The 25806-nt window shown below is 43.4% G+C and overlaps 3 protein-coding genes across 14 annotated transcripts in view; 2 read left to right on the top strand and 1 right to left on the bottom strand.

Annotated features, from left to right (window-relative positions):
* The window catches only part of xylb (xylulokinase homolog (H. influenzae)), a 36342-nt gene extending 19821 nt beyond the window's left edge, over positions 1 to 16521 (bottom strand). Inside the window, exons 1-17 of one of the 6 annotated variants that reach the window (XR_013120670.1) lie at positions 16387 to 16520; positions 15486 to 15593; positions 15118 to 15222; positions 14451 to 14533; positions 14240 to 14309; positions 14058 to 14138; positions 13856 to 13942; positions 13122 to 13250; positions 12285 to 12350; positions 12098 to 12170; positions 11222 to 11340; positions 10907 to 10988; positions 8930 to 8970; positions 7920 to 8035; positions 6361 to 6476; positions 6031 to 6104; positions 4961 to 5057 (exon numbers count right to left, since the gene is read on the bottom strand). Coding sequence is in view for 5 of the 6 variants with exons in the window: in XM_076971274.1 (XP_076827389.1) it covers positions 4961 to 5057; positions 6031 to 6104; positions 6361 to 6476; positions 7920 to 8035; positions 8930 to 8970; positions 10907 to 10988; positions 11222 to 11340; positions 12098 to 12170; positions 12285 to 12350; positions 13122 to 13250; positions 13856 to 13942; positions 14058 to 14138; positions 14240 to 14309; positions 14451 to 14533; positions 15118 to 15171 (1288 nt within the window). In the remaining variant the exon portion in view is untranslated. Of the gene's footprint in view, positions 1 to 4960; positions 5058 to 6030; positions 6105 to 6360; positions 6477 to 7919; positions 8036 to 8929; positions 8971 to 10906; positions 10989 to 11221; positions 11341 to 12097; positions 12171 to 12284; positions 12351 to 13121; positions 13251 to 13855; positions 13943 to 14057; positions 14139 to 14228; positions 14310 to 14450; positions 14534 to 15117; positions 15277 to 15485; positions 15594 to 16386 lie in introns of those variants that run through there. The other 5 variants (XM_076971274.1, XM_076971272.1, XM_076971273.1 and 2 more) reach the window with 5 other exon arrangements.
* LOC143474019 (uncharacterized) lies at positions 431 to 18657 on the top strand. 4 transcript variants are annotated; one of them, XM_076971277.1, is made up of 3 exons: positions 431 to 520; positions 16938 to 17079; positions 17690 to 18657. In XM_076971277.1, exons 1-3 carry the CDS (start codon positions 446 to 448, stop codon positions 18220 to 18222), a joined length of 750 nt encoding a protein of 249 aa, XP_076827392.1. In that variant the 5' UTR covers positions 431 to 445; the 3' UTR covers positions 18223 to 18657. The 4 variants fall into 4 exon arrangements, with proteins under 4 accessions (XP_076827392.1, XP_076827393.1, XP_076827394.1 ...); XM_076971278.1 differs by lacking the exon at positions 431 to 520 and adding an exon at positions 15962 to 16025; XM_076971279.1 differs by lacking the exon at positions 431 to 520 and adding an exon at positions 16680 to 16845 and having other exon boundaries at positions 17690 to 18577.
* A 604-nt stretch (positions 18658 to 19261) lies between these two features.
* On the top strand, positions 19262 to 25798 carry nub1 (negative regulator of ubiquitin-like proteins 1). 4 transcript variants are annotated; one of them, XM_076971269.1, is made up of 15 exons: positions 19262 to 19313; positions 19414 to 19681; positions 19848 to 20015; positions 20097 to 20161; positions 20251 to 20315; positions 20405 to 20572; positions 20743 to 20831; positions 21008 to 21114; positions 21535 to 21721; positions 22399 to 22506; positions 22620 to 22772; positions 23079 to 23225; positions 23566 to 23643; positions 23882 to 24059; positions 25018 to 25798. In XM_076971269.1, the coding sequence occupies exons 2-15, from the start codon at positions 19565 to 19567 to the stop codon at positions 25179 to 25181; spliced, it is 1794 nt and encodes a 597-aa protein (XP_076827384.1). In that variant the 5' UTR covers positions 19262 to 19313; positions 19414 to 19564; the 3' UTR covers positions 25182 to 25798. The 4 variants fall into 4 exon arrangements, with proteins under 4 accessions (XP_076827384.1, XP_076827385.1, XP_076827386.1 ...); XM_076971270.1 differs by having other exon boundaries at positions 19275 to 19313; positions 19446 to 19681; XM_076971271.1 differs by lacking the exon at positions 19262 to 19313 and having other exon boundaries at positions 19314 to 19452; positions 19557 to 19681.
* The last annotated feature ends 8 nt before the right edge of the window (positions 25799 to 25806 follow it).

Below are 25806 nucleotides of genomic sequence, written 5' to 3'. Positions count from 1 at the left end.
TGAACCTTTATTCTAGATGTACAGCACCACATGGACTACATGGATCAGAGTGCCACAGAACCGTGGGGTGATGTCCAGGCCCCTCAGCAGCCTGGCCCTGAAACCCCTCCCCCGCAGAGCTGTGCAGATACACACTCGATCACAACAGATCGCCCACGCCGTTTAGAGGGCGCACGGTTTCAGAGCTTGGTTCCCAGAGGAAGCCCCCCCCACCACCACCACCCCCTCCTCCTTCAGGGCTGTTGTAGCCGTTGCACACACCCCACAGTCCGTGAGCCGCTACTCCCGGCTGAGGTGTATGAAAGGGAACGAGGTCTGGCACCGGTTCTCCTCCGTCGGGTGACGCGTTATCGTAGCGCAGCCAGCAGACGCCGTGCCTGCCCGCTCCACCGAGAACCCGTCCCAGCACCGGCTGGAGCCGACTGGCCTTGGGGTGCCAGTACCAATGAAAAGGATTGATTTGCTGCTTGGTCCTACTCTTTCATTGACCATCAATGATGGCTGTACATCAAAGGACAAGGTAGGGAGGAAATCCAATTATAATTACAGGGGCGGGGGAGGGGGGCCCATTAGTACAGAAGGGCTATATGGTGAAAGGCCACTAAATGCACCTCTGCTTGTATGTCTGTTCTTTGAATGGCACCTTTTCTGCATTACAGTAAGGTTAGCTCTGAATCTCAATCTCAATACAGGTAAGAAGACAAAAATGCTTGGTCTCTCTGTAGAGAAGTCCTTCATGTGTATGACGAATACTGGGTTTACCAAAGATCCATAATGTAGAAGAATACTCTGGGTCTGCCATCTCTTCCATCTTCACTGAGGGCACTGTCAATAATCTCTTGGCTATTAGTATTGACAGAGACAGCAGCAAAGTAAATGTGTGACTGCAGCCAAGCTGTTTACCTTTTGCCTCCTTCATCTTGTGGGAGGAGGAAATCGATACAAAAGAGCGTGTAGGCCCACAGCAGCTGAGATGAAGATTTCTCCATATCACTTCCCATTAAAGGGCTATACTTAAAGCCCTGACTGACACCACATGCTGAATTTCACATCACAACTCATTAGAAGCAGAAATATGAGAATTTTATATTAGGTCGACATTTACACTGAAAACGATAAGAAGATATGAAACCTGGCACTGGAAACAAAATAACTTAAAAGATGGGATAATGGTTTGTCGGGGCTGGACTGTGCCCAGCGTGGCCACGCCCCCTCACTTCAGTAGGCTCCTGTAGACCTCCGACTCGGTTAACACCAGGCCCACATTACTCCACTTCACCTACACTCAAGCCGAGCTGCCGTGAGCACACAAGAGAGCCCTGCTCGTCAGCCTAAATAAATCCAGGCAGTGACGAGCTTCCTTGCGTTGCTTCTGCACTCCAGTGAACTGGATTGGAAGTTAAACAATGAGGATGAGGTTAGAGAGCAGACTGCCAGCTTGCATTCGATGCTACGTACATCCCCATCAGGTGAACGGAGCAGGAACTACAACCCCTTTTTGTGCGTGCTGCGCCCCCCGTATTAGGGGTGGGATTTCTACACAGCTCACTCAGTACAGATACATATACCCACAAATTAAAGCAGACATTCTGCACTTTAACCTCATAGCCGTGGTATCGTTACAAATCCAATGTGCCAAACCTCAGGGAGGAAGGCGAGCCGAGACGCCGCCGTGCAGAAAATGCGAGCGAACAGATGGAAACGGACTCGGCAGTCGGACTAACCACACCAGCCATTCCCCATTATTCCTCCCGTCTCTCGGAGCGAAACTCCTGCTAGGAGCCAGTGGCCGTGTACAGAGAGTGACGGAACGATTAAGATCGCCCTCATTTGCATTGTTCAAATATTCATGAGAGCCGCTCCGCAGAACTCCGTGCCGAGGGTGTTTGTGCATGTGCGTCATACATACAGAGAAGCAGGCAGGCCAGCGCTGCATAATGTATAATCTCCAGTCCATCGCGGCCACGCTGACGAGCATGTCGCCAGTGGTTCTGGTCTCGTCAGTGATGGAGAGATACAGAAGCAGATGGACCGGCATTGAGGAGATTATCCATGTGCCCACCCCTGGCTCCAGGCTGCTAGTGTCTGCACCAGCCTGGGACCCAGACACACGAAACTCCCCACTGATCCTATACAAACTCAACTCTATAGGCAGACACTAAATGGCCAAAAGGTAAACACATGCAAATGAATACAGATGGCCTTTGATCATGAAAATAAGATTTCTGATGTTGAAGCAAATTAAATAAAAAGGTTCACCTGATAAACGTACGTGATGCTCTTCCAACCTGGTGTGAAACACACAGTCTTCAACCTACAGTGTTTGGTACTAAACATGAGAATCTTTTGAGCCATTAACCTGCATGTTAATCAATGAATTAAAATGAGGATGTGACCCAGGCAGGCGCGTGTTCATGCACACCTATCAGAAACACAACCCAACCAAGCCCAGGCTGAGCCAACTCGACGGAGTAGTAAGAAACAAAAACACCGTTACACAGGAAATGCTGCGTGCAGAGAGAACAAAGGATTGTGGGATTGTCTCCTTAGCCCACAACCTCCACAAAGAGTCAGAGAAATATTCCAAAACATCAAAGACAAATGCTACACGTCAACAGCTTTACAACTGCTGCTGCAAACGTTACAATTCGAAACCCTGTAGACGCGGCAGCATCTCTGCCAGGCAGCGCCCGTCTGTGTCAACATGGCATAACCCGGAGGAGAGCAGAGGGACAGAGGCCACACACACCACAGCGCACTGGAGAAGAGCTTCAACACTCCCCACAGGCTGGGTAGTTGGTGCTGGGTAGTGGTGCTGTGTGCTGCTATAATTCTATCTACATGTGTGCATGTGCATACACACACACACACACACACACACACACACACACACACACACACACACACACACACACACACACACACACACACACACACACAGAGCATGTATGCTTATTCCATACAGTGTGGTTTTTATCTCTACCCCAATGAGTCATTTTGACAGGCAGAGAGAGAGAGAGATAGAGATTGTGTGTGTGTGTGTGTGTGTGTGAGAGAGAGAGAAAGATAAAAGATAAAGATAGTGTGTGTGTGTGTGTGTGTGTGTGTGTGTGTGTGTGTGTGTGTGTGTGTGTGTGTGTGTGTGTGTGTGTGTGTGTGTGCGAGAGGCCACACTGGTACAGGCCTGAGTGGCCAGCACAGATCAAAGAGCATGGTGAATAATGTAAGGCAGCAGCAGTGGGGATGTGTGTGAATCGATGTCCCTTAACCATGAGATGGATTTACAGCACATACGTCACATCAGGGGACCACGGACGCAGGAAGTAGTGCAGGAGGAGAACACACCTTCATCTCCTCTTTCATCATCCTCCTCCTCTTCAGCCTTATCATGTCCGTGTGCATCACTACCCTATACCAATGATTGCTCTTACTGCATTCAGTACAAATAACATACTGGATCTTATGGTAAAAAGAAATAGATCTAAAAAGGAGGCTATGCAGAACTAGTGGTCCAGCCAAAAACACTGAATTCTACCTCCCTCCAAGTGGTGTTTGTGTATTCATTTATAAAGGAACTGCACACTTGTGAGTGATTTGTCAAACACAGAGTACATTATTATGTGTTATTGATGAGGAATGAAGATTTCTTTTAGCACAATCCCCATCCCATCTGACCCTGGACTGAGAGAGATTTCAGCTTTCTATCCAAGCTAGGAGCCCTGCAGCAAGGCTGAAATCTCACATCACCTGGAGCACGAATCAATAGAAACCGAGGCAGTATGGAGATCGCCCTGCCTCAGCCCATCAGAACCACTTCTCTCCAATACCTGATGATGGAGATGTTCTGGAGAGAGTAATGTCCATCACTGGCTATTTGAATTACTGTTCTTGGGTTGGTTGAAATGTAAAGTCAAATCAGAGTGATCTAAATGTTAATCAAGGCACGTGAGCATCAAACATACCGAGACGTTCAGATCATCAATCATGTGCTTGTCAACCTATTACATTTGAAGTAATGTTTATAATCCTCAATAATAATAATAAAACCTCATAGAAAGGAGTTACCCAGGGCTGGACTGAGATCTCGTCAGCGCTCGTCTCATTTGGGGAGACTTCTAGGATTCTGCAGCGGAGCTGCTGAGCTGCAGTAAAGGCCAGAGAACACGGGGCAGAGACACTGGCTGCATTCCAAACGCCTCCACCAATAGCGGGAGCCCAGGGGCTCGGAGCGTGCGGGACGGCCACCAGGCAGGGGATTTCTCTCAGGCTGGGAGAACACTCCCCTCTCTCAGCGGCTGATTGCACTTTAATTAAAGTGTGTTTGTTTCGCCGGCTGTCGGCAGCAACTAATGTAATTATCCTCACTGAGATTCCTGCTTGGTCAAGACGGAGGAGGGGGGGGGGGGGGGGGGGGGGACCTAAAAGCTCTGTACAAAATAATGGAAAAGTAATAAGTGCACTGTAATGGGGACCATCAGAAGAGGAAGAGAGAGGTCAATGAAGGTGACAAAATCACCTGAAGCCAGGCAGGGGAGTGAACGAGTAAACAAACGCCTTTTTGTTCAGGTTTCGAGTACACATCTTTGATTGGGGTGTTCAGAGGCCGAGCTGCTGTCTGTAGCTACCGAACGGCCCTCGCAAAGAGGTGGAGAGGAATTGCGTCAGGTGGTGGAGGCAGTGAAGCCACAGACATGCGAGCCCACAACAAGGAGACAGACAGACAGGTAGCCCGAGAGACTCAGGCCGACAGATCCATGCACGAAGCAGATCAGACACAGTGAACCAAATTCCAACAAGGAGGACAAAAAATAAAAAAAGACAGGGAGGAAAGCTGCTAAAGAGACCAGGATTCAGGGGGGAATGTGGCAGGAAGAGGGAGTGTGCTCCAGGGGGACGGCACAAAGAGACAGGAACACGAAGGAGAACATGAGATGGGGGTATAGCGAGAGCAAGCACTTACTGATCCTATAGCCCAACTTTTGGGCATGTACCCTCTTTGCCAAGAACTGTCCTTCAACCAAGGCTCGGATTTCCACCTCCCGCGTGAAGGCATCTACCTAGGCAGGGACAAAGCACAAAGGCATGCTTTAAGGAAGGGGATAGGACCCACTCCCGCCTCCACAAAGCCCGCTTTCACCTCCTGAACGTTCCCACAGATGAGCACCGTGGCAGCGGTGACCTCAACTCACACCGCCGGGCATACGCAAATCCCTGCGCAGAGTGAAGACGCCCCTTCACACTGATCCGAGTGCAGCCTCCAGGTCAGTGCATTGAAATGGTGAGGTTAGAGTCAGGCCGGGTCAGGACGGGCCGACGTCAGTGGAAAAGGGCAACTTCTACCCAGGGGGATAATCCAAGCAGTTCACACAGAGTACAGCATGCAGAAGACGATATCACTACATCAAGGGGAGAAGCCCAAGTGCTAGAGATAAAGTCAGAGGACCTGCTAGCACACAACACCAAAACAGAACTGCCATTATGTGCTTGGGACACATCACCTGGCTTCTCTATGACCTCATTTCAGAGAAAAGCAGAAGTTTGGGTCAAATTAAACCCAAACATCCCTTACACATGCATAGTACACATAAAACATGTAGTATGCACAGAACACCAAACTAGATGAAGTACACTAACTGAACTAGATGAGTACACTAAACTACATGGTCCACTAAATATGAAAGTATAGGAAGGTAAGCAAGTATACACCACTTTTAGGATGACATTCTGCGAGATTCAGTGAGAGAAATATGAAATAAATTAAATTCAAACAGGCCATTGTTGGTAAGAACTGAGTAATACCCAATTTAAAAGAGAAATAAAATGATCATATAATTGTATTACCTCCAACTATAATTACATTATACTTTAATTTATGTCACGTCCATTGAATTGTAACCTAATCAGCACATAAAGCAATGTTTAATCAAACATTATGTTTGCAAATAAACACAAATTAAGCTTGATGAGAAATTTACATCATTGAATTGATATTTATATCCTTATCTCCTTCCAACATCAAAAATGACCTACTCTTTTATCATGCTGATCAAATCGATAAACCCCAATTGCTGGGGGCGTGATCTCCACAACATCGAAATAAACACCTGCAAGCAAAAAGAAAAGACAAAACCAAAGAGCTTTGCATGAGATCACATGCAGCACAGCGGGCCGGATCCATTTATCACCCTGCTCACAACACGGCTCTCCCTGCAGCACGTGAACGCAGGAGCCATAAACTCCCCGTGATTACGTCCACGAGTGACATGCAAAGAGAGCGTGATGGTGAAATAAACCCCGTGATGCACTTAGCTGGACTGAGGTTTTTAGTCTGTAGACTAAATGGTGCAGAAGAGTAGACACCTATGCTTCCATTGTTTCCCATGGGAGTGGAGTCCAGAGCACTGGAGAAACCTTCCCATGAGCCTCCAGAACACTCGTTACGGATCCTCTCTCTGGTCAGAGAGCCGTTCTTGTAGCTGAAAAGAAGAAGAGCGGTCAGAGGCGGAGCCATTCAGGTGGACACTGATCCCATAAAAGTGTATAAATGCATTGCTTTGAAAACGCTAGTGAAAAGATGCATTGTGTTTCCATAGGCTTTTATTACCCATTGTCAACAGCCAGGCACCGTGAAGTAAAAACAAGGGAATGGGGTAATTTCAAGGGCCATTTGGGTTGAGCCGACGTAAAAACGAATGAACAGGGGGTTTTTCTTGACACTGAAAGTCAGAGAAAGCTAGTGGCTGGAAAGCTAATTGATTTTTCCAAACTCAAGTTCAGGACAATAATCACTACTACTAGGAAGCTTCTAGATGCATGTCAGCCACTAGCCACTGTTCTCTCAGTCTATCATTACTCCTCCTGACACTATCCTCCCTGGGTCTTATTCTCATCAAACGTCTTCCACAGGAACTACAGCAATCCGACATGACTGCCACAAACTGCCAGCCCACAAACACACACACTGCCAGCTCCACCACAACCGCTCACCACACAGGCCCATCAGAGCAGAGACACTGAAAGAAAAGACTTCATCGCCTTATCGGTAGGAATCAAAACTCTACAAGGTCAGCAAAGCCTCCAGGTAGAGGAGAGCTGAAAGATGTTGCAGTTTCTTGGCTGTTCTTACCTGCACAGCTGCAAGAGGCTTCCCCAAAAAAGCCATTTGATACAGTTAAAACCCGCAGCAGTGCTGGAGACAATTAGAATTGAAAGATAATTCAAAATTCTTCCAATTCTTTAAAAACAAACAAACCAACCAACCAACCAAGAACACTCTTATAATGTCTTCCCCTCTTGATTAGTATCACATACAAATACAATTTAGTTCAATGTGATTACATTTGTAGAACTCTCTTTTACATCAGACACTGACACTAGGCAGCTATTCAGCCAGAGCCCTGAAGAACAAGCCACGGGTATGGTATGAAAAATAAAAACCCTGTGACAGCACGAGGAAGAAACCTGGAGAGTATCCAGACTAAAAAGAGAAACTCCCACCTCCCGTGGGTGATATTGGATGGTGGAATTTAATATGAAAATTACAAAAGTAAGATTAAGCAGATGTACTTGGATTCTGCAAAGGATGGGCGAGATAAAGCAGTAGCCAATAATAAAAGCCCGACAAAGAAATGGCGAACAGCTGGCCATAAATTTGCAGCTTCTACAAGATGCTGCTGGATACGAGAACAAAGTGAGAAGAAAGCTCAGTGTGAACTGAAGACGGGTTCAAAGAACTAAAGACATCACGCAGGAGTTGGAACACAAGTACTTGTAAATCATCTCTGAGGCATCCATCAGCAGTAAAGCCCAAACCTCACACGCACAGCTCTTTAAAATATATATATCATTTGGGTAGCTGTCTATAAAACATAGATGCATTTGATCTGGACGTCACACTGGTCCTCTGTAAACCACTTTACCAGATCAAAGCCATGTAGGAGGTGCAGTCCACTGGGTTGCAGAAGATATGGCCTTCTAGCGCAGGTCTGGGCTCCTTGATCCACAGGAAGACAGTATCACTCGTGCCCAAGCTCACCTGTGTGAGACCCAGGACTCAATCAGTCTATAGACACAACAAACACTTGACTACATAATCATGTATTAAAGTTATGAGGACAGTTCATACTGGCACAGATTAGTTTATAGCCACCCCTCCGTCAAGAAGAACGCCATAACCAATAATTATATGCTTACATGCTATTAGCAAAATTTTTTAACTCATTTTAAAGCAAAACCAGAGACAACGCAATTTTAGGCTTGGATTAAAGCAGTCAAGACAATTTGTTTTATCTACTTGATACAGAGGTTCAGTTTAGATTGTGAACTTGGCTACCACAGAGAACACCAAGCACGCTCTTGATCAGTGGGCGGAGCATGCAGCACATTAGCGGCTAACGCAAACAAGCCAAGTGCATTCAGGCTCCCTCCATCCACACGGGGGGAGCTGCTCAGGGAAGGGCACTGAAGTCCAAGAGCCCTTTGATCAAATGAAGTCCTTTAACACATAAACTACATAGGCCCCATGGTGTGAGGAACTGGATGGTAGAAACAGCAGGGTCTTCTGCTCATTGAACTTATGAATAACTTATGTGCTGGCTGGTTCTACTAATTTAGCAATCCAGCATCTATAATTTAGCACTCTGAATGTTTTCATCACACCCAGAGTATGTGGAGAATAATGAATAGATGGAAGAAATAAATAATCAGTTACGATTAATTTCTGCTAAAACATTTTGATTACTAGTGCTTGATGAAACTGATTATGTTCACGGTATAGAAACTGTATAGCTGTTCTGACTTTACCACATTTGTGAATCATTACATACTTTTGTATTTTACATATTATACTATCCTCTCATAACCAAGCAACGCTAAAGCCCACATCTTTCATAAAAGCAGAACATTCCGTCTCCATATGAAAAACACTTACCGCTATATCTCCTTCCTGTAGCTGCATTCCGGCTAAAGACCCTAGAATATACAAATCAAATTACTTTCTCCCACTTTTTTCAGAACCCTCAGAACATTACTCGGCTCTCTAGCTGGCTTTTGCTCAATCACTCTGCATCACACACATCTTCACACAAGGCCTTCAAAGAAACTCTCCAGAAGGAGCCCATCAATTTCATATACCACATTATCAACCAGAATAATACGAACAGACATACACTTAGCACAAAAAACAAAGAGATTTTGAACAGATCATTGCCAGTAAAGAGCCTGCACACTTGGGCATGACTGTTGCGATTTACAACTCCAACTGGAAAACATGGCTGTTGGACAATTGCTCCTTACACATTTTACATACGTTTTAATTTTGGTAGCGGGGGCGGACTTGGTTAACGTTTAATCATAGTCGGTCAATGCCGATCTTGGTGCACTGCAAGGGATAAAAGCTGGTCTACAACTATGACACACATGGAATTCTGGGAGACGAGTTTGTTTTAAGACAAATGACCCCACAGCAGTGTTTCAGTACTTCCAAAGGGCTGCAGTTGTACAGAGCTTTTCTACACTACAGATTCTCTGTTCAAACTTGCCTTAAAAGCGCCACAGTTGTTATTCAACCGCGCATTATACATGGACACTACAACCTCCACACCACGTCAGCCCCAGCAAGGGCAGGGGCGCCAGAAAGAGCACACAGCAGTTTCCACTCAACACATTTTTCATGTCTTCGAAGCCTATTAAAATATATAGAAACACACACAAATAAAACATTCCGTAGGCTTGTTTCTATTGCCATTGGTTCCTGAATGCTGTCTGGAAGATTTCCCACCTGCAGTAATATTCTATACGACAATCTTATGGAAGTGACAACTGTATGTAATGAATAGTGCTATTAGACACTGGTGAAGCCATTTTGCAGGCTGGGAGTCTCCTGTTTTTTATTGGTCATAAAGTCCATTTTATGTAGATTATCCTGCTAGATGCTATTGGTGGTTGGTGTCAGGGTCACTTCTATGTTTATGTCTGCCAATAGAGGGTTATAACTGAAAAATATCACCTCACCCTGCACTAGTAATGGAGGTTACAGAAGGAGGCGCCAGACCTGGCACAGAGTTCTGTCCTCTTCCCCATCGTTCTCCCTTCTCCTCTCGTGCCTTATCTGAGGTTAACATGCTACTTGGAAAGGAAGCGTGATCACTGCGCTCCCTGAAATCTTCTGATAGGACATGCCAGGGCAGGAAGTAAATAATGCAGTGCAGTTTCAGTGCCATCTAGTGGTTGTAATGTTTGACTGCTGTGGGATTTCAAAAGCCAGAAGCCAGAGATTAGAATGAATTGACCACAATTGCATAAGTCGCCTCAAACCAGGAGTCTATACTTTTAGGCATTTCAAAGATAAGGCAGAGCACTGACACACTAGCCTACTTATTATACAATAATTTTGCACTATGGTATAACATTCAATTCAATGTATCGTGATTCAGTATATCAGAACTCTAAACTGCTAAATCCGTTACACAACACCCAAAAATGTGGATAGTGAAAAGGTCAAACCAAATGATACATGATCGAGCTTTTCTATAACACCAAACAAATCAAACAAAATTCAGACAAGGATTTGTGCCTAAATTTCACTGATAAAAAATATACATGGATACATATCAGGGTACCATCCCCAGAACTGGCATGGGGACACATCAGGGTACCATTCCCAGAATTGACATGGGCACACATCAGGGTACCGTCGCCAGAACTGGCATGGCTACCCTTCGGGGTACTGTCCCCAGAACTGGCATGGCTACCCTTCGGGGTACTGTCCCCAGAACTGGCATGGCTACCCTTTGGGGTACTGTCCCCAGAACTGTAGTGATGAACATTGCTTTCCCTTTTTTCCTTTCAAACATCACCACGTTTCAAAAAACACAAGGAGATGAAAGCGAACTTGCTTTGTCCTCACCTGGGTTGTCTCCTGTGAATGCCACCACTTTGCAGTTTTCCAGAAACCCAAAGCGCTTTACAAAATAGGGGGAAATTGGGCCCTAGTGGAGGAGACAAACACAAAGAACATAGTTCAGAGTGCATCTACTCTAGTTCGCAGACAGAGGGCGCCAGAGAGACTTGAGAGCCCTGCCACTTCCTTGGCTCTCAAGCCATGCAGAGAACACATGGCAGGTGTGGTAACATGCTAAAAGTATTTGCACAACTGTCCTTCTTCAACATACCTTTATACTATTATAATCAGGAAAAAGAAAATGAAATGGGTGAGTAATACCAGAAGTGTTGTGGCTGGAGTGGGATCACTCAGCTTCTCAGCCAACATAGGTGCTGTAGCATTCAAACATGGCTTTGACCACTGTTTACTGAAGATGTTCATTAAATTCATCCCCGAACCTTAAATAGTATAAAGGAATAAAAAAGGAACCACACTGAATCTGAGGCCTCTGCTTGTCCCTGATACATACATATTAGTTTTTTTTATCTCTTTTCAACCTAATGAAGACGTTCATGATCAGCCATCTAAACTCAGAGACTATAGATGCTTTAGCCATGACATTTCATAATATTCGTCCTCCAACGTTACAAATAATTTGCATGAACAGTAGACAGGTGCCTCATTAAGTGTCTAAACAATCTGCCTGAGGTGATTAACACTGCTTAAAGAAACTGGCACTGATTTTGACAGATAGCCTGAGTCATTTGCACCCACTCCAGATAGATTTTATTTATAACTAAAGCAAGGGAAAAGACTCATTTGTAATTCCCTCATTGTGCAAAATGTCCAACTGGGACCTACAGGCAAAGTGCAGCAGCTCCACTAAGATATCTAGGGTTAGGGTTAGCGTTAGCGCCAGACCAAACCCAAAACAGTTCTGTAATCTAATCAATTCTCAAATAAAAAGCAAACTTTCATCATGCAAACAATTTTTTAAAGCTATTTTAAACAATGGTCCTGAAAACTAATGACCTACAACACTAAACAAATATTATGCTGGCTACAAAAGAGCAGTTAATGACTTACTCAGTGTAAATGTAGGTGTTATGTGAAGCTTAGAATTTATATGGAAAGTGGCAATTAAATCATCATTCAAAAACATTTACCAAACATTGAAACTGGAACTACAGGGACAGAAAACCTCTATTAACTTACCATCGCTGTAGTCAACTGCAGCATAGTCTCCAAGGAAGAGAGATGCCGCAAAGCTACTGACCAATGAGATTCTCTAAAAGAACCAGACATCACAATGCAATGGCATGTTTATGTAGCTTGTATTTAACTATGAAATGATTTGTAAATACTATGATGAATTTGCTGATACTAGTTTTCACATACTTACCTCAGTTTCATTGTATTTATCTGGCTGCAACTGGTGGATCTTTGCAATCTGATTCCCAGTAAAACGCTAAAAGCATTTAGCAGAAAACCACAAAATCAGCAACACTGTGGTTACTCAAGATTCCCTCACAACATTTATACTGATGTTTATACTGAGCACGTGACTAGTACAACAGGCCCACACGGTCTGGTACTGTGAGTACATCCCCAAACTGGTTTTAATATCCTGAACACCACTCCTCATTCACCATTTCACAGAGAAACAAATGAGAAACAAATTTGCAGCTTATGATATACATCAACATAAGTTACCATGAGTGATGTGTACCATGAATGACACCACTAAACAAAGGCATGCTCTTAAAATACCACACACAAGAGTGCAGTTCTTATCAAACATATGCTAATAGCAGGTCAGGAATGAATGAACTGCATAGGCCACTAATAGCGTCAAATTATTTGCCAGATTTAAGGACAAATGCTACCTGCTAGCATAATTGAAATGCTAACATATGTTCACTCCCTGTTTGGCTTTCTCTCAAACTGTGAAACATATGTTACTGTTTTACTCTGTCACAGACAGAAATTCACTGATCATCTCCACATAAGGAGTCTGTTTTTAAATTTCATGAGTGGATGTTGTCCAAAGATGCAGCTCTCTTCCTCAGGACATACGAGTATCTGTAATCACACCTATGCTGACGAAGGAAACATTATCTCCTCCACTCATCTCCTTCAGCACAGACAGACTGAACCTCACACACAATTCTGAAACTGGGGTTATAGCACAGACAAAGATACATTTTGTTAGGTCTCTCAGCTGAACATCAGTACACACCTCATAGGCCCGAGACCCAGTGATGTCTGCAAGCTGTTGAGCACCCCCTACTGCTGATTCGAGGTACAGACATTGCTTTGTAGTACTGGAGTCCATCCACACTGGACTGTCTACAACAGCAAAACTATCCTATGAAAAAAACATGGTGAACAGAAGAAAATAAATCTGTCTCTGATTCATATGTACAAACCAGAGCAGTCAGCGATTAGCACACTAATATATGCATGTTTGCAGGCACTGGATTTCTAAGCAATTGACCTTATGAAACAGTACTAGAGAGTACACTGAAATTCACCTGCAATATTAGGTTTTATCTCAACACTAAACACATACAATAGGTTTTCATGAATTATCTAAACCTATACACTTCTCCTATGACTGACCCTTCTTGATAATGAAGTCCTGCAGTGACCAAGCTCTCAAGGTAAAACAACAACAACAAAAAACAACCAAGAAAGGCCAAGATCTCCCTCCAGATATTGACAGAGCAATCATCTACATTTCAAACAAAGTTTACTAAACTCAAACTCAGTCCTCCAGTCCAGTTCAGCCTTCTGTTGATTCGCTGTGTGAAACCTGCTTAAAAGGTACTCCTTTAAAAAATGAACAGCAAACAACAGCACAAAAGAAGCCCAACGGGTCTAATGAACCTTGAACTCTCTAAAAACAAAGTCACGTATGAGAAATCCTGTTAACCATTCCCTGTGGTGTTGGTGAAGAGAACCACAGACTACCTGCAGAAGGCTGTGCAGGTCTTTCGCTGGGTCAAGACCCTGCAGCCTGGCTCTTGATCCTTTTTTCCAGTACACACTGCCATGTTGCTGCATGGAACACACCAAATTAATGAGCTTGGACTGAAAGATGTTAAAAATAGTTTAAATAATTTGTTCAATATATTGCAATACATGGAGCAATCAGACATGGTTTGAGACGTACCTGCCCACTGCCTGAAATCGCTTCCACACAAGAGAAGTCAAAGCCGGCCTTCTTCATCTTCTCGAGCATGATGTCAAGTGCCTGCGGTCACAATCACTAATTATATACAATTAGTTTTGTGGGCTTCACAATAGAGTGCAAAAGGGGAGAACAACTTTACAATGCACTGACAGATGCTCTACCTTCACCCACATATGTACTGGGGAGGTTACGGTGAGGCCATCTTCATGGAGATGCACGCCACTCTGGGTCCTGCTCACAGAAGAGTTTAAATGTGCAGGTTTTAAGTAAAACGAAAACGAAGTTACTACAAGCTCCTAGATAATCAGTGTTTTAAGATGACATTGAATACAAACACGTTCAGAGAAATCAGGGATAAAATGTGTGCCTTACCTGAACTCTGGCAAATCGCTGTCAAAGTGGACATTGTTTTGATGGACAACTTGAAGGTTTCCATCAATAGCGACAACTTTCAACTTGGAAACAGAAATTTAAAAACCAATAACAACAAAAAAGAGAGAAATATGTCTACTTTACATTGAAAACAATGAATAACACACCATTTGACATATTCATATGAATGACAGCGAGGCGCTGGGCGGCTGTGATGGTCACGTGGTGGCCAAGGACGGGAACCGTCGTACGTTTTGTGAAATGTAAACACATCAACTTTGTAATAGAAAAAAAACACTCTGTAATGAATAAAATCTTCAGACGATCAACTTAAGAAACTCAGTGTACACAAAATGTTTCGTATAACACACAATCTGCTCAAAGGAACGAGAGTTTCTGGGATTTTGATGGCTTGTTTGTAAGATCGATGGCGTTTTCATTTTAAATGTCTAAGATTACAGCACCGTTTGCCTACATAGCTACAGCCTGCTGTGGGCACAACAGACGAACAGACACTCGTTAGCGCTTTGGACCGTCGCAGTCATATCGGATCTTGACCAACGCCGAGTCGATCGCTGCTCTTCCGCTATTTCGGCTCACGTGTGCCCGGGGTGGACCATTAGACGATCACACGTGGAGGTGGAGGTGAGCGGATCACTGCTCCTACCTGTTGGGTGCTGAAGTCGAAGCCCAAGCAGCACGAACTCGTTAGTGTAGACATTCTCCTGCGAGATCTTGGACGGCAGTGAACTGCAGTTCACACACTGCCCTCCTGCATTTTAAAGTGGCAGTGTGCAGAAAACAGAGATCCTGAACTTCAGTGTGTAGAAAACAGAGTGAGATCCTGAACTTCAGTGTGTAGTGTGTGTTACCTGCAACCAGGGCCGGAGTGGGACACTTTTTCAGCCCGGGATTTTCATGCCCAAATCCGGCCCAAAATTATTTTTCCCTCCCAATCGGCCCAAACTAGAGATTGACATGAGCCGGCCCATCGGGAATCATCCCGAATCTCCCGATTAGCCACTCCGGCTCTGCCTGCAACGTTAAAGTGTTGACAGCAGCCACTGTGGACACTGATCTGTGTTGTTGCGCCGCTTTGTCCCAAAATGGTCCCGTGATAGGAATCAATAGATTTGTGCGACTCTGTGGAAAAATGCAACGTCATGGTTTCCATCTCCAGATGTTTATACCCCATAAAGGTACATCCTAACTCACAGTGAAATGAGCAAGTCTATGGGAAGCATGTTTTGAACTCCACTGATTTATCTTTATTAAGTTTTTCAGGGCGAGCATATCGATAAACTTATATTCCATATCAAATCATTCTCCACATAATCATTATCACATCACTCTTTACTCTATTTGGTGATAATGAGTGGAGATTTAGCGGTAGGTAACACATATCGAGTACAACTCGGTTTGTACTATCCGTTTCAACAGATCCCTCCTACATCTATGTGAAGTATGTGATGGTGCTCCACGTCTTTCACCAGCAGGAACCTGCTAACAATTCATGGAAGTGCAATGGTAGTGTTTGATGGAGGAACTCAATATAAGCCGCTGCTCATGACTGCTGTTGAGTATTTCCACACAATAAATAACGTAAAACAACATTTCTTGCACAAGTCATGTTTGCAGTGGTTTAAGATGTGGTTCCTGCATTATGCTGGTGTTGTGAGATCCAGGAACACAGATCCAAACTTTGTCTCAGGGTCATTTATTTCACCAGCTACTTCCTTAGGAACGTTACGCTTGAACCTGCACTACGTACCATTGAGGCCTTTGCATCTTTGCATGATAACACATGAGCAACATTCTTTAACTCTTCACCTGGAAGGAGTTTCTAATACATATATTAGAATATGTTTTGAAAAACGTCCTTAATTACATGAAACGTGATGGACTGCCATGGCCATTTTGTCATTGCAGGACTCACCCATTACTTCAACACTGCTGTGTCAACACACTCCATAAAGTCCATAAGGTTATTCTTCCTGTGAAGTAATATAAAATCATCTAGGCTGAAAAAAAACTATTTCAACATCTGACTTGTTCTTCCTATAAAATAGAGAGTACTTGAGTTATTAGGTTGATTCGTCTTCATAAACCAATAAATGAAACCACCAAATGAAGGATTATGATATATTTTAATGACTGGTGCAGGCTGTTGGGCTATTTATTAATTTGTTAGGAGGTATTGTAGTGTAAGTGTTCAAGTTGTCCTCCACGTGTGATGGCCCCTTTCTCTTATTGTCTCTAGAATTAGTGCAACCTTGAATCGCCCTCCTTTATTTGCACATTGTCGCAGTTGTCGGTATAAGTGTCCACAAAGTATACAACCACCGTATAGTATGTTGTGCACGCTTCGATCATGAAGTAGAATTTATGATAGCAGGTAAATAAAACAGGTAAATTAAAAATCACATCTTGATGGATCTGAGCAGGATGTCAGACTGCTGCTTAAATGTGGCGTGTCCGTGTGAACAGGTGATAAGATCTGGAGAACTCCAGGAAACCGCCGACGGCGAGGACCAAACAGCAAAAATGGACATCGCACTTCTGAAAGATCAGTATAACTCCATAAGGGACAAACAGAAACGGGAAACTCGAGTGATATATTTTAAGAATGGTAGGTTTACTTGTGTTTGTGACTTTCTTACCGACGCACTTTATGTACTTCGTGCCCAAAAGTTGTAGGTAAGGTGCAGGTGACTACACGCGGATGTTATCGCTGAAGTACAAGTTGTATTACACTAGTGCGTTTATGTAAACTGAGATATGGTCATAAATATGTTAAAATAGGTTTATGATTTTATGTCTAGGTCTCGAGTCTAGCGACAGATGTATACATTCGCGTGGAGTATTGAGTGATTGCTGTTCGTGTACAAAAATATATAATACATTCGTCAATAAACATTTTCAGTATACTGAGTGTTTTTGCATGGATATGTCAAACAATTGTTTCTAATCTAACTTGTCAAAATTACATAGAAATGTTAGCAGTAACTAACATTTCAGAATTAGGGAACATGCTCCAGACCACACTAATAGCTTCATGTCGGCAATGCAGTTTTTTACATTGCCTGTTCTAGTTGCCTGTAACCAGTTATATATTTTAGAAACTTGTTTTTGTTTAGTTTAATAACGCATTTCAGTTAGGTTTCCTGTCTTATCTTCCTGTCTTTGAAATTTATCACTGAATAGCAATGTTTTGTGCATTTTCGTTTTTTAACCACCAGGATCAAAACAGGAGATCACTGACAAATCTCTGGTTAGCATGGTCCCCATGCAGCAGGTCAAACATTCCCTTAAGAGGCAAGAGGCCCTCCAAGAAATCCATTTTGACTTTGTCCGAGACCCAGACAGCGCCCCCTGGCGCACTCACCTGGGAATGTATCGTAGGACCTGCCCGGCAGTCGACGCTACCCGCCTTCAACACGCCCAACTCAAGACCAGCACTGGAGACTCTACATCATCAGGTTCAGATGGCAATGCAGAGCGCAGTGGGGAAATTATGGATTCAAGTGATCTATTATCTGAAGACTGTGAAGAAGATGTTGGCAGTCAGGGTCTCTGCAAAAACGATCAGAAAGATAATGGGTCTGGGAGTATCAGGAAGTCTTCGGCACCTGAGGTTTTGTCCAGGCAGCTGAGCTGTGGGAGTAACCCATCCTCTCCGGCCTCAGCAAGCTACCACTACCCCTTCCCTCAGCTTAAATGCCCCAGGAAGTCTGAGGCTGCATGCAAGCTTGGACTTTACTCTTCTTTCTAATGAGACAGTTTAAATGCAAAAGAACAAGGGTTGTGCAATATTGTTTAAACTTTACCTTAATGATCATATGTTCTAATACTGAATTACATTTGTTGTTGATTTCAATAGATGTTTCAAAAGATGAACATTGTACTCAGTTCCTTAGTGGGGTATATGATCTTGAAGAGAGTATCTATTTTGAGAACATCTGTAACCAGTTTGTCATATTCCTAATACACCAGAACTCACCAAGTAAATGTGGGATTTGTTTGTTTAAAAAATGGTATCCATCAACATCTGGAAAAGGGAAACCTTAAAATCTAAAAAAAAAAAAAACAACAAACACTTAAATCTTTAATTTTCCTTTGAAATGACACAGCAGAGATTAAATAAATATACAGGAAATAGTTTGTTGGCAATTAAAAATCAACCATAATTACAGATCACAGGCTTACATAGGAGTAAATTATGTACAGCTCATTTGAATTAAAGTGTGTGTAATATACCAGTCTGGACTGTTCCTCAACTTAAAAAAAAAAATAGTTGTTTTAAAAGTGAGACTACACTAAACTGAGTGGTTTAGTGACCTTCATAGTGAGAATTTTGTCAAATTATTTATATAGCTTCCCTAATAAATTGTTTGAAACAAAGCCTACATATACCATATTGTATTGCTTAATTTGAGTGTAAAATGTTCATAGACCTAAATGTAGACTCAATTTTTAATACTAAATTGTTGCTAGGCCTTTAGCTGAGATTTCTTATACATTCATTCGATCATTTTAGTACAACTTTGATTTGGAAAATGGCTTTCAATTTTATACCGCAGACTGTACACTAGGTGTCAGTAAGTGTCAAACAGGAACTCCATTCGCGAAAATCCTCAGCACAGTGTCGCACTCTCTTCATGGTGCGTGCAGACCTGTGATCTGTATACCATACACACCACGTGTGGTGAGGGAATAGTGGTATGAAGATCAGCGGATCTGCGCAGATGGGCGTGAACCCTCGACGTACCCGGGAAGTAAACCTAAAACAATATCACGTGACAGGCGACGTAGGTAGGTACCAGTCTACTTCCAATAACAATGATCTTCACTGAAAATTAAATAGTACGTAGTATTTCTTTGTCGTATTTAACCAGGGATATAAAATAACACAATACAATATTTGTCGCCGACAGACAAATGACATTGCGCGTATTGTTTCCAGATGACAGTTCTCCCAAACATTGACTTTCACAGTAACTCGGTGAGTCAGCTGGTGAAGGTGCAGGTGGGGATTCCCCCTCTAGTCCTCCCGCCGTCTTTCGTTTTCGTCTGAGTCCATGTTGCACCTCCGCACTTCACTTCCAGCTTGAAGGATGGCCGAGCAGTACGTCCAGTCGAAGCTCATTTCACTCCTCAAACAGGAGAAAATACAGCTGTGGAATCCGCCTTACACAACGGACACCAACGAAGCGGGCCAGCAGCAGCTGCAGGTGAGGGCCTCGTGTGTAGGGGACACACCTGAGATGGTGGACGGTCCCTTATTCACCTACGCGAGATGGTGGACGGTCCCTTATTCACCTGCGCGTTACCCTCGGGCTTTGGGCTTTCATCACTTCTCCTCTTTGTCCTCATGTTGTGTTGACATTGTGTTTTTAGGAGCTTGCTGTTAGATACTCCCAGGTGGTCGAGGTTCCCCTGCTGGATGTGGAGAACGCTCTGGAAGACATCAGGTCTCAGGCCGTCAAAAGAGGGAAAGGAAACAAGACATACAGAGAAACCAATGTTGCAACTCTAGAACTCCATCTGCCCAGAGACATTAGAAAGGTATGAAATAAGTCATAAAGTACTTTGTCTTGCAAAATAAATAACGATATACATGTCATACAATAATCTGTCATTGTTTAGGATGGTAAAAAGAAATCCCACTTGGAAACGAAACTGGATATTACTGCCAAAGATCTTATGAATCTGTAAGTGTAACTTTATTTTCTTATTGCTACGCTACATGAGATGTGTACTTTGTATTCTGATATGTTCTTATCATTTTTTTTCTCCCAAGAATTACAGGGACGTATTTCATCAAAGAAATAAAGTTGATTCTAAATGGAAAGACACTGTCTCCAGGTACGTTTGTGGACATGCGTGTGCATCTTTATGTAAATCTGAGAATCTCTCAATGTTTTCTTGCATCATTAACCTGCTGGTTCTTTCAGAGAAACGACTCGATGAGCAGAATGTGAAGAACAACAGTAAAATTATGGTGCTAAAGGTGAGCGAGCCAGAATGTAAAAGAGAGATGATGGAGGCAGAGGAAAAAAAGCGTCTGCAGGAAGAAAGTGTGCAGAGGACTCGGAAAGGGTTCGAGCTCCTCTCGGAGCGAGGTGAGACCTCACACTGCTATGTCCGCTCATTTATCAAACGTTGTAACTGCACTCTTGTAAGAGAGTATACAGCTGGAGTAGTGGATGTGAAACCAAAACGCCACCGTTGCATTCAAAATGTAATTTGCCATGACGCATCGGAGGTTGGTAATGTGTAACACGCATTTTAGATGGCAGCGAAGATCCTGCCACTACCCCGTTTCTGGAGATAGCCGATCAGAAAGGCAACCCTATCCAGATCCCAGCCGAAGAGAAAAAGGTGATCAAATCTTGAAGTTGCTTTTCTTCAAAAAAAAAAAAAAAAAAAAAAAAAAAACATGTTTGTGTGTTCCAGGTGTATATTGCACACACTACAGCTGGAGATGCCCACAAATGAATGTTATTGTTCTCTCTCTTTCTGTCCCATTTCCATTCCCCTCTGTCGGGTTATTTTAGGCTCTGATACTGGCCATGGGCTGCCATGAGAAAGGCAGAGCCCTGATGAAGAGGAAGGAGTATCCTGGCGCTCTCTGCCACCTGCTTCTAGCAGATGAGCAATTTCGGTAGCATAAATTTTAGTTGACTTTGGAGGATTTAAGGATGGGTTCAGTATTTTTCAACCCACACCTTATTAAAATGGTTCCCATAATTTATAATCACACACACACACTCCCCGATAGCATTTAATTCCTCTGCAAGTTCTTACACATCCAAATTGGGCGATTGGTTAAGCCATTAAAAACCCTGATAAGACTCGGGAAACGTTCCCTGCAGTCACACTGGTCCGAATGCCCTCAGAGTCTCTTAGTAATAACATGATGGGTAGAAATGTATTGTGCATGTCTATAAATATTGGGAATCTGTAGTAAGGTTTGGTATAGAGAAAATTCTGTTAAGTCAGTGATTGAACAAAATCTCAAGTCCATCTGGCATGAATCCTATTTGTCACGTGTCCATATAACCCATGCATGTGTGCCATCTAGCAAATGTGACTCTAAGCTGTTGAACACGGTGGACAACTACGCCGTGCTGCAGCTGGACATTGTGTGGTGTTACCGTGGCCTGGAGGCACTGGACTGCCTGCACGACTGTGAGCAGAGGCTGCAGAGAGCAGAGGACTGCTTCCTCAAGTGTTACGGAGAAGAGCAGCAGAGACTGCAGCAAATCAAGGTTTCAGCACAACCCCCCCTCACAGCACACAGGGCATCTACTGACACTGCAGGAGGGAGGGAGGGAGAGATAGAAGGAAGGAGGGAGGGAGGGAGAGCTGCTTGCGTTTGTGTAACTCTTCACATTACCACTCTGCCAAAAACTCTCATGACTAGCGGTGAAAGCTAGAGTGGCCCAGTTAGGATGATCCCTCCAGTGTGATGGTTACAGATCACACATCACATTTATTGAAAGCCTGTAAACATCTTAAACTAATATGCACATAATGTACATTTTATAAACTGTGTATCCTCTGAATATTGTTTCAATGTCCAGTTAAACAGTTTCTTGTGATTCTTTCTGAGCTCCTAAAATCACACATTAGGACAGTGACATTAAATACAGGCAAACTCAAAGGTAGATAGTGCTAAACTGATCATCTGCAGTGGAGTTCAGGCAGCTTTTCACCCATGGATGTAACTGTGAACTATGAGCATTAAGAGTATTCGAATCATACCCAGACTGTTCTCCTCTAGGGTTTATGAGCCAAATTGGTTTCTTAATGAGAATTTGAATGTTTAACATTACAGTATATTACAAACATGTTTGTAGTTTTAGAATCGTGCCTTTTTATGAAGATGGAATAATTTGGTAAGTGGCATTGTAAGTTGTGTTTGCTGTGTCTTCCTGGTTGTCAGCGGAACACCGGAGGAGAGGACGTCCTGTTTCTGAGGCTGTATCTCCTGCAGAGTCTGTTGACTTACCTGAATGGATGTAAGATCGAAGCAATGGAGAAGCTCGAGAAGGTATTTCATCAGCTTAGACAGCCCCTGCTGTGGGGAAGTTGTGTGCAGCTGTGTAAAAGGGTGGGGAGAAGCTGTGTTTACCACTTCCTGCCTCCATGCAAATGTCCTGGCAGGGCGAGACCCTGCACAGCCGTCTGACTCTGGACTCGGAGAAGATGACGCAGCTGATGAGTATGGGCTTCAGTGAGCAGGACGCTCGGCTGGGCCTGAGAGCGTGCAGGGGCAACTTGGAGCAGGCCGTGGCCCATATCACCCAGCGCAACAAGGTCCACAGCGCACACATGCCTGCACACTGCATTCTCCCAACTTTTAAGATGATTCAAGCTGCCTGACAACACTATTCTCTCATTTGAACAAGCAAGCTCAAACCCAGCTTTATGGTGCTTTTAACATAAACATTACAAACATTTAAACATATGGTGCTTAACATTTTTAGTATACTTTGCTCAAATTTACTCAAATATTGAAAATTAATGTATTGCTCCCAAAGGAAAAGAGTGTTTTCCCTAGAGCTTCGGTGACTGGATGTCCCGAACCTTAAATTGGCTAATGAGTTTTGTTTGCCATTGTAGGAGCGGGAGGAGGTCAAAAGGAAGGAGAGGGAGAAGAGGAGACGGCGTGTGGAGGCCATCAACACACTAGTGGAGCTGGGTTATAGCAAGAAAGCTGCAGCCAAGGCCCTTCACGACACCAGTGGAGATGTGGACAAAGCGTACAGGGTTAGAGATGACATGGAGCATCCGTGATGAAATGTGACAGTGCTGTCGTCAAAAAATGTCACTTGTGACAGTCACTTACATGAATCTAGTGCTGTGTGGGTCAATATTAAGGTTACAAGATGGGGAGAAAAAGTGATTTGTGATTGTTTTGTTAAATTGTGATAACTCTTATCTGAGATTCGAGATTCGGGAATCTCACAGCGCACATGAAGACGTGCTGTGATATGCTGGAGAACCCACAGAACTGTAGTATCAGCACTGCAGGGGCTAATGCTGCAGTATCCATTAACAAACGATGAATGGTGAATAGTGAAGCCATCACTGTCCTCCTTCCTTGTAGCTCCTTCTGGATTCGAGTGAAGCCAGCAGCTCAGGGTCAGCTCAACCAGATGCAGACAGACAGACAAAAGTGGATCAGGTAAGTGGCTTCCTTGGGAGAAAACACTCCAAATAACCATTTTGTTAACAAATGGCTGCCCCATATTAATAGCATCTTTTGCTGTTATATTCACCATTGCTTTATACACAGATAGACACATCACTCCTCTGCTCTCAGCTGTGTGTGTGTGTGTGTGTGTGTGTGTGTGTGTGTGTGTGTGTGTGTGTGTGTGTGTGTGTGTGTGTGTGTGTGTGTGTGTGTGTGTGTGTGAACATAGATGGCCTACCTGGGCTTCCAGAGGGAGGCAGTAGAAGCAGCTCTAAGGTTGACAGGAGATGATGTCGTTAATGCCACTCAGATGCTGTTGGATAATGTGGGCCTGCTCCCTCCAGACCTGCTGTCACCTTCTCCACCATCCTCATCCTCAGAGGAGCCCAGCACCTCGGACTCCACAGGTCAGCACCTAGACACGTTGTGGGATCGATTGTTTGATGAATGGATATTATTGGGCAAAACCGTGAAGTGGTCCCGAATGATCCATGTATAGTGAGGAACTGTGAAATTTGGAGATTCGTTTGAAAGACAAAGGCATTCATGCTGTATTGATGCTTATTTTTATTCTAAACCTCCAAAGAGCTGTTGGTGTTGGGACCTGCCTACTCTTCATTCAACAGAATACTAAGCATGAGTAGGGGTTTGAGGAATATGATTGGGTAGGGCTCCAAATTTTAGGAGAATGAAAACAAGCTGATCTCACAAGTATTTGTCCTTGGCATCCTGTGAACGTCTTGGGAACGTTCAGTAAAGCAACGCTCGAAGGTCTCAAAGCATTATTTGGAATATATTGTGAGGCATTCCAAAACGTATATAGCAGGGCTAGTCAACTATATTTTTGTGCGGGCCAAATTTGGCAGATAGCTCTGATCTGTGGTCCGGGGGGCGAACGTAACACTCGTGATGGAGTGTTTTTTCAATAGTCCTGAAATAAATGCTCCGGTTTAAAATTAATTCTCCCATCAAAATTAAAAAATATTTTTAACAATTTATTCTGGGTCCGGATGGGATGGCATTTGGGTCCGTATCCGAACCGAGGTCCGTTGAATGCGGACCACGGAAATAGAAATTTGCAGAGTTAATCAGGAATGAGTTTGGGTCCGGACAGGACTGCGCTCGGGTCTGGATCCGCCTGTTAGTGACATCTGGTATATAGGTTATTCATTAGGACGTTTAAAAACCAGTAAAAGAAATGTAAAATCAGTTCTGAATAAAACTGGTAGCTAATGTAAAGAAGCTAAAATGGGTGTTCGGACGTTCTCTGGTTTGTACGTGGGGCTACAGTCTTGCTGATGTGCACACTGGTTAGCAATCTAAACGACTTGGTTATTAGACTAAAGTCAGTGCTTTTGTGCTCAGCTTCAGGCTTGAGCAGTAGCATGGATACAGACCTGGTGAATGAGGTCTTGGAGGACATCCCCAGACATGAGGAGGATTACCTGGACGTCACTCTGGAGGAGGAGGCCAGTCTGATCGCTCAGATGAGGTCCTATCTGGAATGGAAGTCTGCACCCACCAGCTGAAGGAACCTCCTCACGCTAGCTTCCTACATTCTGGCTTCAGAATGTATCATCATCTGTAGCACTATGAATGATCAGGATCTGATTGCAAACCAGTAATTCAAGCCATTTAAATTGTATTTACAAGTGCAGTTTGAGTTTAGATTTTTATAAAGAGTTCTGTGTCAGTTATTTCTAACATAACTGTTCGGTTGTAGAGTTAAAAAAAAAATCCATTAACTGTAACACTTGCAGATACTAGTGGTGAAATGTCACCATGTACAAGAAGACAGATTTTTCAATGCTTAATATTTTTTCTAGTCAGTTATGAAGCATTGCTCATTAAACAATTATCTCTTAAAATTGTTCAGTTTGAAAAGGCAGTTAAAATATCAAGGTTGTATTTTGGCAGAAAGCATGCTTCAGTTTTGATCTTTCAGAATGAACCTTTTTTCCCCCATTCATTCATTGTACTCAGTTTGGCAAGTTTATGATCAGTTCAGTAAGAATTTGTTAAACATGCAATATATTTTGAGCCTCTGTTTATAGCAATTTTATATATTACAAATTGAGAGAGACCTGTCAGTCCAATATTCATCAATATGTTCAATAAACATGCATTTTAAGTGTGAGAAATTTAATTTAGATT

This window comes from Brachyhypopomus gauderio, chromosome 13 (genome assembly GCF_052324685.1).
Source record: "Brachyhypopomus gauderio isolate BG-103 chromosome 13, BGAUD_0.2, whole genome shotgun sequence".
NCBI classification, from domain to species: Eukaryota; Metazoa; Chordata; class Actinopteri; order Gymnotiformes; family Hypopomidae; genus Brachyhypopomus; species Brachyhypopomus gauderio.
Note: the sequence above shows the minus strand (reverse complement) of the source record. Positions and strands in the feature narration are given on the sequence as shown.

Bases quoted from the DNA above. Each gene is read 5' to 3' on its own strand.
- nub1 (XM_076971269.1), top strand. From the start codon at position 19,565: ATGGCCGAGCAGTACGTCCAGTCGAAGCTCATTTCACTCCTCAAACAG. The intron at 19,682-19,847 runs GTGAGGGCCTCG...TTGTGTTTTTAG, and splicing joins CGGGCCAGCAGCAGCTGCAG to GAGCTTGCTGTTAGATACTC. The intron at 23,226-23,565 runs GTTAGAGATGAC...CCTTCCTTGTAG, and splicing joins ATGTGGACAAAGCGTACAGG to CTCCTTCTGGATTCGAGTGA.
- LOC143474019 (XM_076971277.1), top strand. From the start codon at position 446: ATGAAAAGGATTGATTTGCTGCTTGGTCCTACTCTTTCATTGACCATC. The intron at 521-16,937 runs GTAGGGAGGAAA...CCGTGTGAACAG, and splicing joins GCTGTACATCAAAGGACAAG to GTGATAAGATCTGGAGAACT. The intron at 17,080-17,689 runs GTAGGTTTACTT...TTTAACCACCAG, and splicing joins AGTGATATATTTTAAGAATG to GATCAAAACAGGAGATCACT.